This window comes from Lissotriton vulgaris, chromosome 8 (genome assembly GCF_964263255.1).
Source record: "Lissotriton vulgaris chromosome 8, aLisVul1.2, whole genome shotgun sequence".
In the NCBI taxonomy this organism is placed as follows: domain Eukaryota; kingdom Metazoa; phylum Chordata; class Amphibia; order Caudata; family Salamandridae; genus Lissotriton; species Lissotriton vulgaris.
In genome coordinates, this window is record NC_141696.1 from 112256873 (window position 1) to 112271263 (window position 14391).

A 14391-nucleotide genomic window follows, 5' to 3' on the forward strand; every position below is an offset into this window, starting at 1 on the left:
GGATGTTAATTCCAGACAATACCCGTACTGGACAATGTCTCTCACCCACCTGTCTGTGGTGATGGACTTCCAGACCGGCAGGAACTGTTGTAGTCTCCCCCCGACAGGTGTTATATGGTCGGGGGGCAGTGACAGGGCGTCACTGTTTGTTATTGGCAGAGGATCTGGAACTGTTGTTTCGTCTGCCTCTGCCCTTGATGTAGTTTCCACGATATCCACCCCGGTTGTTCTTATTGTAGGTGGATTGTGTACTTCCCTTATTGTATTGTGTCTGTTGTGTGGACTGGCCTCTTGAGGGGCCCCTAGTATTGGAGCGACGAAAGGAGCCACCCCGAAAGTGCTGTGACTGCAGAGCCCCCATAGACTTTGCAGTCTCCGTGTCTTTTTTAATTTTTTCAAGGGTGGTGTCAACCTCGGGTCCAAATAAGAAGTCCAGGTTAACTGGCTGATTGAGGATAGAAGTTTGTATTTCAGGTTTGAATCCCGATATTCTCAACCAGGCGTGTCTCCTTAACATAACGCTAGTGTTGATGGCCCTGGCTGCAGTGCCAGCTGCGTCTAGCGCGCACTTGATGGAAGCATTGGTTATAAGTTTCCTTTCCTGGATGAGTAGTTCTGCACCCTCCTTGTACTGATCTGGTAGGTGTTGCAACAGTGTCTCAAGGGTATCATAATGGGACCTGTCATAACCGGCTAAGAGTGCCTGAGTGATGTTAGCCGCCTGCGCAGCCACCCTTTTTCCTGAAGCTTCCATAACTTTTGACTCTTTGTCAGGAGGAGGAGCATCACCTGTAGTCTGGGAGTTTGCTCTCTTACGTGCATTAGAAACAACTAATGAGTCCAATGGCAACTGTCCCCTTATATAAGTAGGGTCCACCGGTGCCGGTCTATATTTCTTTTCAATCCTTGGGTTTACCACCCTGGCTCTAGTGGTGTCCTTAAAAATGTCACCAGCATGCTTAAGGACCCCTTTTAGCATGGGCAGGGTTTTGACTGCCCTTTCTGAAGTGGAAAAGGTGTCGACCCGAAAGTCTTCCACATGATAAAGGTCATCTTCATGTTCATCATCCCCTGCATCCACATCTGAGTATGTTGGGGAACAATTTTGAGGTTCCTGTCCATAGGGATGGAGGGGTTCCACAAGAGCTGGTGACGTTGTCGAAACCCTCTTCTTCTTCAAGGGAATCTTATATGACTCCATGGGTGTTTCTGGTATTATTGTCCTTTTATATATGGACAGTCTACCAGTTTCCGAGTCGATGAATTGCCTCGACTCCTGGTCTTCAGGCTCCTCTGTAGCCTCCATTTCCGTCGACACTTGTTTAATGGCGCCGATAGCTTGTTTCGGCTCGAACATCTTCGGACGCACTGAGGGTGGTAACCCGAATTTGATTGGTGTCGACGCGGTCTGAACGTGTCCGACCAGCTTTGGTGTTGGGGCCTTCTTTGGCCCGACAGCTGTAGCCTTATCCTTGATGCGTTGGAGTGACTCCGACACTTCCTTGGCTATGAATGGACTGGGGCGCGTCGACTCGACAGGGTCCTTGGAGCCAGTCTTCGTCTTGTCCGCAGGCCTCGACCGAGGATCGATCCCGTCTTTCGGTTCGAGCCTTTTGTGCGAGTCGACTCCCTTCGGCGTCGGCCTTGGTGGTTCGACAGCCTTGACCTTGGTCTTCGGTGCCCCAACCGTTGGTTCGATGACCTTCTTGAGCTTTCCGGCATTGACGGCCATTTTCTTTTTCTTTGGCTCCGAGGGGTTTGAGGCCTTGGAGCCGACCAGAGTTAGTTGCACTTTCGGTTTCGGTTATGGCAATGATGCTTTGGGTTTCGATTTCTTTGGCTCGACCGATGGCGGTTTCGAAACCGATGGCTCTTTACTAATGTTTGAAGCCGGGCCTTTATGCGGGGCAGTAGAACGAGACTGTAGAACTTGGGTAAGGCCTAGTGGGGATCCCTCGACCTGAGCCTTATTGAGTGCGTCATCGTCGGCCCCCGTATAGCCGGTTGGGCCTAGCTCCTCGCCTGAGCTATCTTCTACGGCCCCAAGGGCCTCCACGTCGTCTCCTACCTCCTCGATTACGTTTTCGTCTTCGTCTTGCACCTCTTCGTCTTCGGCGTCATACTCGGAGTCATGGCCCGAAGCCGGATCGGAGCAGTATTCCTGATCCTCCAGATCAACGACCTCCTCGTCTTTGGTCCCGAAGATGTTTTCGGGAACAGGCGCTGACTTCTTCGACTCCAATCGAGCCGCGCGTCTAATCCGAAGAGTTTTCTTCGACCTGAACCGGGCACAGGACATACAGTTGGCTTTGTTGTGATCCGGGGACAGGCACTTGTTGCACACCGGGTGGACATCGATGTGCGGGTATTTTGCATTGCAAAGTGGACACCGCTTGAATGGGCTTCTTTCCATCTGAGATCGAAGATCAAGTTGAGTGTGGAAAGAAAACCGTCTGATTCCTCGATGTCCTCTCGAAACAAAGGTACCGATACCGAACGAAACGACACCGACGCTGTCGAAAGACTTTAGGCTTTGTAGAAATTTTTCCTAACTTGAGCTAAGATAGTAACATCCGAACCCAATGGCGGAAAAAAACAATCTGAGGATGGAGGGGATGCCCATGCGCACTGTAGTCCAGGGGAGGAGCCACCTATCTTGTGATACTTCGAAGACTCTTCCAGGACAACAATGTGCAATCATCCGGACCCAACACTAGGCGGCGATCTATGCACAGATATGAATTCAGCAGCCCACATGCCTCGAACCGCTCTCATTTATACCTTGCAGTTTGTATGCAGCTCTTAGATGACAGTTAATAGCTCACTGTTCTAAGGTAGGATTTTAACTTATAAACTGCAAGTAACAAAATGATCTCTCTGACAGAAGCAGTACCCACTGACCTATTTACATTATGTGCACTTTGTGATCTGCATGGCACATGTTCTTTGCAGCCAGTACATTACCCGTCTGAGCTACCTCCCCATGAGTCAAAACTTCCACTAGACAAAATTCTGATCTCTCTCTAGGAAGAACATTAATCACCAGAGTCATCATGACATTTTTATTGTTGCCGAAAACTGCTGGAGGCCAGGAAGGAGGCAGCAAGCGTTTTTAAAACCATAATATACTTGCAAACATGATGCCACCACCTAAAGTCAGCACCCGGTGCTGTCACACTGGTTGTACCGCCCTAGAGCTGGCCCTTCTGAAGGGTTCTGTGACATCAGTGACAGAGTCACTATTGTTCTAGGGTGTGCAGCTTCAAAGTTCTGCTCGCAAGACTGGAGGTGAACTTCAGTATGGATAGTGGTGGACAAGCCTTGAAGGTTACCCTACACTTGTCATGCTAGGGTCCACCTGCTGGTGCGAAGACACCAGGGCTTCTTAGGTGTTGATAAGCCTTCTGAGGTCTAGCATGTGATTGTGCTCTCGCAGGAGAGTGGTCTGGTGGACTGGTTATTAAGGCTGAACCTGGTTCCCAGTTCCAAATTCAGCAGCTCTGTCCATATTGCCACATCCTCTCCCCCACTGAACACCGTACTGCCCCACTGAGAAAAACTCCCACTGTCTTCAACTACAACCCAATTGTTGCCCGCTATAAACACCTGGATGCGGCTCAATTTAAATTACGCACTAGACAAGAGCAATATGCGGCCTACAAAAAAAAAAGTAACAACATCCTGGAAAAAGCAAACACTTCTAGGGAATGCAACATTTAGCAAACCATGGGAAATGTAAGCAGGAACAACATGGTTACCTTAATGCTTTTACACGCACTATTCAGACATCGGTGAGTGCTTTTGCCTGAAAAGTTAAGGACACGACTACAGGGCCCTGAATGGACCCATTTGAATTGCCATTGCTTATATCTTTACAAAACATAAGCAGTATGGTAAAAAGACCACATCCCTGGACGCAGAGCCGCAGCACACATTCTGTTTTCCAATCCACACATTGCAGTACCTCCAGGATTGGTGCACTAGTTCCAAGTCCAGGGAAAACAAAGACAAGAAAACAAAAATAGCGCTTCACTAGTAAACTCTGTAAAAGTGGCGCTAATGTGTTTCGGTGTGAATAAAATCAGTTTGGGCAGTGTGCTACCACTCTGTCTTACTTTATTTAGTTATTTATCTATTTTTCATATTTTTAGCCTTTTATTCCCAATGCTGCACTTTGAAATTAAAATGTCCAGCAAAAGTGTCTCTCTTTTTTGGATCCATTTCACAGGGAAGCAAATAAAAGAAAGGAGAGTGAGAACCCCGTCTTGAAGTCACGGTTTTCATGGGCGTCCGCAGGGGGGGCAAGGAGGGGTGCTCCAGGGGGAGCAAGCGCCCCTCTTTGCCCCCCCCCTGCGGATGCCCATGCAGGCAGCTCTGGAGTTGGGGGGGCAGGTAGGTCTACAACGCATTAGAAGGTGGAAGGGTGTGTGGGAAAGTACAGTTTAAGGGGGCTGCAGTGGAGGTAATCACAATGGTGACCAGGTAGGAGATGGGGGGGGTAGGAGAGCGGCACAGTCCATAGTGGGAACGGGTTCCCAACACATAGCGGGGGTGCTTCCCTTAGAGTCGTCTCCTGGAATGTGATCTGAAGTGGGGGGTGGTGCAGCAGTACTTGGCGAGGCAGGCCCGGACATCTGATCCTACTGCAAGAAAAACACGTCAAGGATTCACACAGAGATTTTTTGGGAAGGGGCTGGTTTCAGTCTTTGGTTTTATTAATTTTATTTATTTTAAAGGTTTTATATAGCGCTGGCTAGACCCGGAGGTATCAGAGCGCTTCACATGAGCATCAGATTGTAGTTACAGGTTACATCGTTACAAAGGTTACACAGTTATTAGAGCATGGCAACATTAAGGTCAAGATAAACAATAAGCACAAATATGAAAGGGCAAAAGCAAGCAAGGGGAAAGATTCAGGGGAGGGGGAAGGAGCTGGGGAAGTAGATAGGTAATGAAGGCGGGAAAGAGGAGGGGAGGGTGAAGGACATCGCATGGTAAGAGGAGGGGAATGGCGACGGGGACACAAACAGGTCAAAGCAATGTCCAAAGTCAAGTAAGCTGTGGTCCCAGGAGAAGTGGTATCACTTACCTATCTCTGTTGCGGGAGGCTGCCTTTACGCAGTGGACTCTCTCAGAGACTCCAAGCCCTACATACTGGATCCTTCCCCAAAAAGGGGAGAGGAGGTGCTTTGGCAAGGGGTGCCATACCATACCTCAGCTGTGAGTGGCTCCCTTGGCGCAGTGGACTCTCTCAGCAGGTACGCCGAGACTCCAGAGTATAAATATTGGATCTTTCCCCAACAAGATGAGAAGGAGTGTTTAGTCAAAGGGCACAAAGGACAGGGGGCTAGGCAGACTATCAGGTAAGGTGAGAGATTCAGGGGAGAGAGGATAGGAGCTAGGAAGGTAGACAAAGGGAGAAAGAGTATTAAACGGGAACAAATTTAATTTACGAGTTATTATATAGCGCTGGCTAGACCCGATGGAATCAGAGCGCTTTACATGAGGGACAATAATGTTGCTAATTACATCAGTTACAAGTTACATAAGTATCAACAAAAGCATTTAAAGAATATAGGGGAATATGGTGAATGGAGCAGGAAGGGTGAAGGGGATAGGGTAAAGGGGTAGGAGGAAGACAGGACGTAGAGACGAGGGGAAAATAGTTACAAAAGATACCAGAAAAAACTTTTTAGGAGCATAGAAAAAAAGGAAAATGGGGTGAGGAATGGAAAGGGAGTGAGGGCAAAAGGGGTAGTGTAAAGATACAGTGGAGAGACAAAGGGAAAGTTTGTCCAAGGTTCGGCTGGGTAGGTGACGGCCCAGGGGGAATCCTCGGTCTATCTCATCTTCAGCTATCAGGTAGGTCCACCGGGCATCGGTTAAATGGCTAGGTCTCAACAGAAAAACATTAAAGGGGAAGAGGGCGAGAAGAAGGGCGCGTAGAGGGGGAAGGGGGTGAGGTGAAAGGGTAGGAGGGGGAAACGACAGAGAGACGAAGGAAAGCGTGCCCAAAATCCGGCTGGGTAGGTGACGGCCGAGGGGGAATCCACAACCCATCTCCTCTTCAGCTAGCAGGTAGCTCCACCAGACATCGGACAAATAGCAGGGTCTCTACAATCGAAGTAGGGTTCAGAGTACATGTCCAGGAGGGAGTGCAGCATCAAGGTCAGGTGGGGGGATGTGGTTAAGCTCAGGACGCTGACCAGTTCTATTGTCGGGGAGCGTTAGAGCATCGTGGAGAGACCGACTGAGGCTGCCAACTTGAGGTCAGGCAGGGGGGTTGAGACCTTGGTGTTAAGTTCAGTCGGTCCCCAAAATTCCCAAAGCATAGGGGGTGTAATCTATGCCGTGAAGCGGCAGGAGGACAGGGCCAGTGTCCGTATGTCTTCAGAGGGGGTGAGTGGCAGGTCTGGCGTGGCATCTCCAGAGTCATTCTGCAATAAGCAGGGAGCTCTCCTGTTCTGCAGTGTGCTGCAGTTCATACAAGCTCCTCGCGTACATAATTACATCAAAGAACAGGCACAGTAGCACATAAGGCGAGAACTCTATTCTGCACCAACCTCATAAGCCTAAATCTAGTAGACCACAACTCCTAAACATTACTTGCATTAGGAAATAAACTTAAACTTAGTAACATAACCTGCAGTAGGGAATAAATCAAACCTAGACCACAGTAGAAGACAGTAGGTAAAACCTTGTAAGCATAAAAGGACATCTATAAGCATAAATCAAGGTGTATAAATCACACTACAAACATTACATTCAGGGCTCGAAAATCCCACTCGACTGCTCGCATAGTCGAGTAAAATTTAACAAGGTCGAGCTGTTTTTAGGTCCTACTCTCCCTTTCTGGTGAGTAGGAAAACAAACCAACTTTTGTCCTCTGTCTGTGAAAACGGAGCAAATGTGACAAGATAACAAGATTTAAAGGCATTTTTATTGCTCACAAATTTAATGAGCAACAAAGATGCTTTTAACTCTTATCTTGTCACATTGGCTCCGCTTTCAAAGACGGAGGTCAAGTAGGTTGGAGCTAGGTCGAGGACATTTTTTAAGGTACTAGTCCTGCAGGACTAGTACCATTTTTTGGATTTTCCGAGCCCTGACATTTCCTAGCGCCTATAAAAAGTACACTAGGGCCTTGCGCCCTACAAACCTAATAGTCCCCTGGGCCAACTGGCCATCTATAAGGGGCTCAAATGCCCTCTGTCCAAAAAGTCAGGGCGCGCTGCCAATGCACCGACGATCACGGGGGGCGCACACCTAAACGTGGCAGCTGCCCACTACTAGCTGGGCAGCTGGGAATCTTCAATGAAGGGCCTAAATGTTGCAGCTGGCACTAAGTGCTGTGCAGCTGTGCAGGCCAAGGTAGGGATGGGCAAAAGAGTGCGTCTCACTCCTGGAGTAAAAAAAAGACTTGTCCCCTGAAATAAAGAAGAACCTAAACGGTGCAGCTGCCCACTACTTGAGGGGCAGCTGTGAAAGTGAAAATGCAACATGGGTACTCACTGGCCCTCAGGACAAATGTGTCCCCCTTTGTTGGAGCCACTCGGGGCTCAGTAAATAATTATTAAAACGCTGGAGCCAACTGGCTCTGATACTAATGTTGCCAAACGTTGGAGCCACCTGGGTGTAGGAAGGTGGATGTCTGACTATATGGTTACCCTAACTTTTTGCCTAGTGTTTAGCTGGTTTTCGACTTAGTTGGCCTGGGATCGTGCTAATCAGGGCCCCAGGCTATCTGCTCTCACTGTAAAATGGACTCCATGTACTTTAGGTACATCTCCAATTGATTATTGGGTCACCTTATGAGCCCCTGTATAGTGTACCATAGGTACCCAGGGCATAGGTGCATCCACGGCCTACCAGGGGCTGCAGCATGTATTATGTCACCCCTGGCTGGCCATCCAAACTGACACAACTGGCTGATCACTCAGCTGGGGCAAGGTCGTGTAATCACCCCTTGCTTAGGTATAGTATTCCTATACCTACCATTATATATAGACACATATATACCTATAAGTCACTCCTATGGCAGGCCTTGACAATCCTGAAGGCAGAGTGCTTGGTTTTAAGTGAGATGATGCTCTAGCATGAGCTGAGCCTGTCTGCAGCTTTCGGAACCATGTCCTTATAGCTGTTCTATGATATAGCCATACCATATACTCTTAAGTGCATTATAATCCTCGCGGTTAATACTAACTTTGGTTCGGCTTGATCAAAACATGTGGTGTAAGGTGTCATACGCTCTGGAATACTACCCCCCCCCTCGCCAGTCCTGGCAGCGCGGGTAGCATTCCACCCTTCTAGAGGGAGAAGACATGTAGTTGTAGCTTTACCCGTTTAAAGTTAAACAGAGCCTCAGCATCACAAAATGGATGCTGCTGTCATAGAGACGAGTCTGACCTCCTGCTGCTGGACGAAGATCCGGCAGGGGAGGCCTGGACAATAGGTTTCCTGCCTTGGAAGGTGCTAGCACCTCCCCAGACAGACTATAGTGTATTGGGGCAGGGTGGGTTGAAAGAAATGAGACTGTACCTGGGGCACACAAGGTGCTCCATGTATAGCCCGGTTCAAACCAGTTGCTTCGGCACTCCAGCCCCAGCTCTGGCGTGAAACTGAACAAAGGGAAAGGGGTGTAACCACCCTCTTCCCAGGTTCCACCCATAGGAGGGACCTAGCAGGTAATCCAGCCCCTTAGATTAGTATAAAGCTAGGAGCTGTGTCTAGAGACATTAGATTATCCTGAACTGAAACTCTGATACGAAACTCTGGACCTTCGACATTCTACTGCAACTAGAAGACTGAAGAGTCTCCCTTGTGGTCAAGGAGTGACCACCCTGTGCAAACAGGCACCATCAGTGACTTGCCGTTTTGATTTGTCGACGCTCCAGCCGGAACCCGAAGACTTAGCGACGCAGCCTCTGGGCTTCCAGGCTTCTCTGACTCCGACCCACATCCACAGAAAAGCTGAGACCCGTGACGGACACGAGAGACGTGGGACCAGACTACCTGCAGTACCTGCTTTTTGCTAACTGTGCAGCTTCTGAGGCGTCCTCGAAGTTGTGCATTGGGACTTGAGAAGCCCCAACCCCGAGGCGTAAGTGCACCGAAGCGCAGCCCTCCACACTCCACGAGTGCCGTGTGGGGCCTGTGCCTGCATTTCTCCTCGATGCGTCTTCGCGTTTGCTAGCCCGTTGGCTAGTGGCCCTCCTGAAGACATCCTTTTGAATCAACACCGCTTGCCTGGTTGCTCTGGGCTTGCTCCTGCTTTCCTGTAAAGGGGAAGCTCCCCAGACCTTGTTGGTCTGAACAGAAGCCCATCTTCCCTTCCAGCGTGGGTTGCCTTTGCCAAGGCTTGTTTACTCCAATCTGGAAGCCGACACCGCCAACAGCGAGATCCTTCATGGGACAGTCCTTATCCAGCTCCTGGTCATCGTCGACACCTCCTGGTCCACGTGGCTGCAGAGACAAGCTTCACTTCTTCACCTGTTTGCAACTCGACATCGCCTGGTTCCTTCCTGGTCACTGGCTAGTGACCCAGACTCTGTCCCCTCTGCTTTCAGGTTCTTCACTGCTCCTATCCACTCTTGGATTCATCCGGACATCTTCCTCCTGGTCGCCTGCAGCATCTTTGTGCAGCTCTCCATAGGATTCGACGACGAAACCCGACACAAAAGAACACCTATGCACTCGGCTTCCCTGGGTGAGGTAGCTAGAGTACTCCGGTGCTCCCATGGGTAATAACTATCCAAGTGTCCTAGTCTAACTGGGTTTTCCCGTAGTCCATCCGGAAGTGCCCGAAATCAACTACTTTGTAAACTTTACGTTCCCATTGAAAGTCTATGAGAACTCGCATGTGTGTTTAGACACTGCACACGCATCCTATGGGACTCCTACTTCCTAACCTTTGGTTGTTCAGTGTAGCCCCAGCGATTTCCTAGGCCCTAGGCCTACTCACCTTTCCTGAAGTGGTTCTTATACCACTTACTTAGTATATGGTTCGTGAGGCCCCTAGGGCAGAATTGTATTTGTGCAACTTATAGTATGCTTATTGAGTAACTTGTGCTGTATCGTATCGTATCGTAAGGGGTGCTTATATAGCGCACTGACACCATGGGTTTCCTGGCGCTGGTTGGAAATAGAGGGGACAGAAGAACTCTGAACTCATAAAGAGTGCAGAGGGGTTGTGTTAGTAATAAATACATATATATTTGATATATACCTTGTGTGTTGTCCTTTCATTTGGTATTCAAGGGGTTATTATTGGTAAAACAATTGGCTTCACATGCTCTCTGAAGTATTAGCCTAAGACTGCTTTGTCCATGCTACCACTAGGATAGCTGGTCTATAAGGTTGACTTTACAACCATCACCATAAGGGTTGTTTGGACTGATACAGGGTGCCCACTAGAATAGTGGACATCACATATCAGGCCAATTTCTCACACTGGGCTCTGTAGAACAAATTATGCCCCCAAGAATGTGGAGTGCACTAGCGCCTTTTAAAATGAAGTATGCCCGAGGCTGGGGCAATTACGAGAGAAAATCATGGGCCCCTCTGGGCCAGCCATAAGATTGGGATTTTGGTGCGTAGGTCCATGCTATTCCAGATGACACACACATGGACTGTTTCTTCAGGATTTTGAGCAGCGGTGGCTGACTCGTGAAATTGGAGAGCATCTGATTGTGGCTTCCTTGTATTGTTCGCCCAGATTTCAAGGGCCTGGCCTGGACAGCATGGGGAAATGGATTGCAGATTGCCCAGAGGCTGTGTTGATGGTTGGGGGGACATCTCACTTGAACTTGCATAGTGCGGACAGAGGTGGGCACCGAGGGGTCACCCAAGAATTCGTTATTTGCTTGAGTCAAGGTGGTGTGCCTGTGGCGGGAGACGCAGCTGGGGGAGTAGTAATTCTGGTATGCGGCTAGTGCCTTTCGATCGCTGGCAACCTGGATTATTTTCTGGTACCGGGGTCAAAATATATTTCAGATCACTCCCCGATCATTATGGAGTTGTGGAGTCCTGGGGCTCATCCTGGCCTGGTGGTCGGACCTGTGGGAGCTGATGGACTGAGATTCTCATCACCATGTTTCAGAGGTGTTGGGCCAATACTTTCAGGAGAATGAGGGGTCGGTGTCCTCGGGGGTGGTAATTTGGGAGGCGTGTAAGACTGTGGTCCAGAGTCAGTTAATTGTGCATGTGGCAGGCCATAATAGAGGCCGACACCGTAACATGGGGAAGCTGGAGAGGGAGCTGTCAGAGGTGGCAGCTGTTTATGTGGAGCGGCCGGACCCAGATCAGGCTTGGCATTTCGCCCAGCTGCAGGAGGGCTATAGGCGACTGGTCCACCAGGAGGCAAGGACCCCCGTACCGGGCACAATAAGACTACTACTGAAGAAAGCATCATCCCACACTGCATTTACCATGATGCATTGAGGCTAATTGAGTGCTGGAAGTGAGGCAGTGTGCTCCCACTCTCCTGTTTGAAGTTGACTTTTGTCAACATTGAAGCAAAACCAGTAATGATTAGAGAAGGTGAACAAGAGGGGTTCTGAGCAAAGACTGCAAACATTGCATTCTAAAAGATTTCAATTTGCTGCTACACATTTGGCTAACCTGATTAATCTCTCCAAGACACCAACAGGTAGAGCTGAAAGCAAACTTCTCTATATTAATGTGATGCTAACTTGGGGATCACCAGGGTTCTTTAACCCTTATGCTACATTCTCCTCTTTGTCTCCGTAAGACTACTCCTTTCACTTATCGGTGCCCATGGAGTCCTCCAGTGATATTTAAATAACAACGAAATTAATCCACTCAGTTCACCCAATAACTGCTTCTTACAGATTGAATCGTGGATAGCCTAGAACTAATGGAGGTAAAATTAAATTAAACCTTCTAGAGATAAAGATCCGAAGAGAAGAGTCACTACCATTGCCAGTATCACCAATTTTTGTCCACATTTTCTTGGTAAAAAAACAACCTGCAAATTGCCTTTGATAACATTATGGGTACACAACAAGATAGACACAGAAATTCAAGCTTGCAGTTTGCAAATTACAAGTTCCTTGTCTTTCACCGCTACTGAAAGTAAGGAAAAGGGATTGGGCTTCATAATTAATAGCAGACTTGACTCCTGCAATTCTCATATCAGCCTACGCCATACTTTTCTTTATAGCATACAAAACTCTGTGACCAGACTGGGTTGAGATATGACACCCCCTGAATAAATGGATTCGTATGTGTATAGTGGAGTCCAAGAGACTTTAGTCGGAATAGGAGTGTCTGTGGTCGGATTTCCACTCTGATAAGCAGTCCTTGCAGCACAGACACACTTCTCCCTGAAGCTTTGCAGAGTTTGTATGCAAACACCCACCCCATCTCTTACCTTTCACACAAAACAGGCCATGAATAAACAAAGAACTGGATTGCTCTTAAATGGTGCAGAGAAGCCTTTCAAATGAAATATTATGTTCATCCATTTTACCATATCAATAGCGATGGTTAGGAAATCTCTGCCCCCGTTATTTCTATATCCCTACAATTACTGTGACCACTTGTAACAGAAATTTCAGCGGCATAGAAAAAAACAAGGATTACGCTGGAAAACGCGTAATAAGGGACCCTAGAAATGCTTTATTTGCAGTGCGCGCAACTGATACCTCCATAAATAAACACGAGATCCAAGGTCCAATGGCCTCAATGGGGTACCAAAACAACTTGCGTAGCCATATATACTGGTCCTGATATTCAAGTAGGCACAGCTTCCTTAAATGAACCGGGGGCAGATGTATCAACACCCTCATTTGAGATTCTCAAATAGCGATTTTTTAGAAATCGCTATTTGAGAATTGCAAAATGGGATGTATGCAGAAAATCGCAATTTTGTATCTATTTCTTAACATTCCTTAATTGCGATTAGCAAATTGCAAAATCGCAATTAAGGAATACTTTCCCAATCATTTCTATGGGCCAGGAAGCCCATAGGAATAAATGGGAAGTTATTCTCAATTTGAAATTCGCAATTTGAGAATCACAAATTAAGAATAATTTCAAGGGTGCAAGGGTGTCTTAAGGACACCCTGATGCACCCTTGAAATGAACATGTGTGTGCATATGGCGCATACACATGCCCTAAGGGCGAAAAATGCATTTGTGAGAGAAATCGTAAATTACCACCAACTTGAAGTTGGTGGTAATTTGCGATTTCTTAAGATGAAATTGCAAAACTTGATTGCTTCTTACATAGCATTTAAGGAATCTCTTTTTGCGAATCCTTAAATGCTTGCGCAAAATTAAGGAATCGCAAATTTTGCAATGCGATTTTCATCATACATCGCATTTTCCGTTTTTTTTGTCGCAAACGCTGCTTTTTTGCGAATTGCAGCGTTTGCGACTAAAAAAAACGGATGATACATCTGCCCCCTAGTCACCTAATTTTTACAAATGTATGCATTTGGGGAAAATGTACTTGGTAATACATTTCTCAAACGTTTTAAATGTCGTAAAGATTGGAGAAGCAGGTTTTTTTCAAAAACTGTTTTTAAGCCTACTGAATCTAACAAGGCGCACATTTTCTTCAGTACATGCCCCATACGCTTCTATTTAGTAAACAAAATTTGGCATTTTAACCAAACCCTGGGAGGACAGTAGCAAAGTAGTAAATACATATTTAATTTTAACGTAATTCTCTAGATCATTAGATACTTTTTTTTATGTAACAAATGGATTCCTTAGTGAACAGAGCATGACACAGGTGTACAAACTGACTTCGAAAATCTATGACAAATACAGCATGTAAACAATCACACCAGGCAAATCTTATCATGCAACTAAGCAGATTAAGACACCGAGCAATGAACAGAACAAACAGCAGAACCAACAATCATATTACCTTCCAAAGAATTAAGTGACTTCTCTTTGGCAGTCTGGTATACGTTACTAAAATCGTCTCCAAGGTTTGGGTCAGCTCCAGCCGCAAGCAAAGCCTTCACTATGCTGTAGTTGATACAAGAGCAAAAGACCAGAGTTGATTTAATCCATCGTAGTCATTAAAATATTTCTTACAGCTGAAAAAGCAAATCATAAAATAACAATCAGCTTTTCTAAATTCCTAAACAAGCAAACATGTCAAACTCTTTAACATCTGTTAAAATCGGTTCATTTTTTAACCAGCATCTTTGGTATTATAAAATGACATTGAATCAAATAATAGCAAGGCAGATATGTGTCTGTCATATTTCTAGATGTGCTTCTATGTACATGTCTTAGTTCTCTGGTGATAGGCCCGACATTATTCTTCAAAACATATTGACAGTGCACACTTTTGTATGATCTGTAGTTTGAAGTATTGACAATCTCTTTTTATGACCTGGATATTAAAAA

General features: G+C 46.9%; 1 protein-coding gene across 1 annotated transcript in view; it reads right to left on the reverse strand.

Moving 5' to 3' along the window:
• The window catches only part of CLPB (ClpB family mitochondrial disaggregase), a 1391731-nt gene that overhangs the window by 1137884 nt on the left and 239456 nt on the right, over positions 1-14391 (reverse strand). The window contains exon 4 of the mRNA XM_086933782.1: positions 13901-14004. Within this exon, the coding sequence (XP_086789908.1) occupies positions 13901-14004 (104 nt within the window). The remainder of the gene's footprint in view (positions 1-13900; positions 14005-14391) is intronic.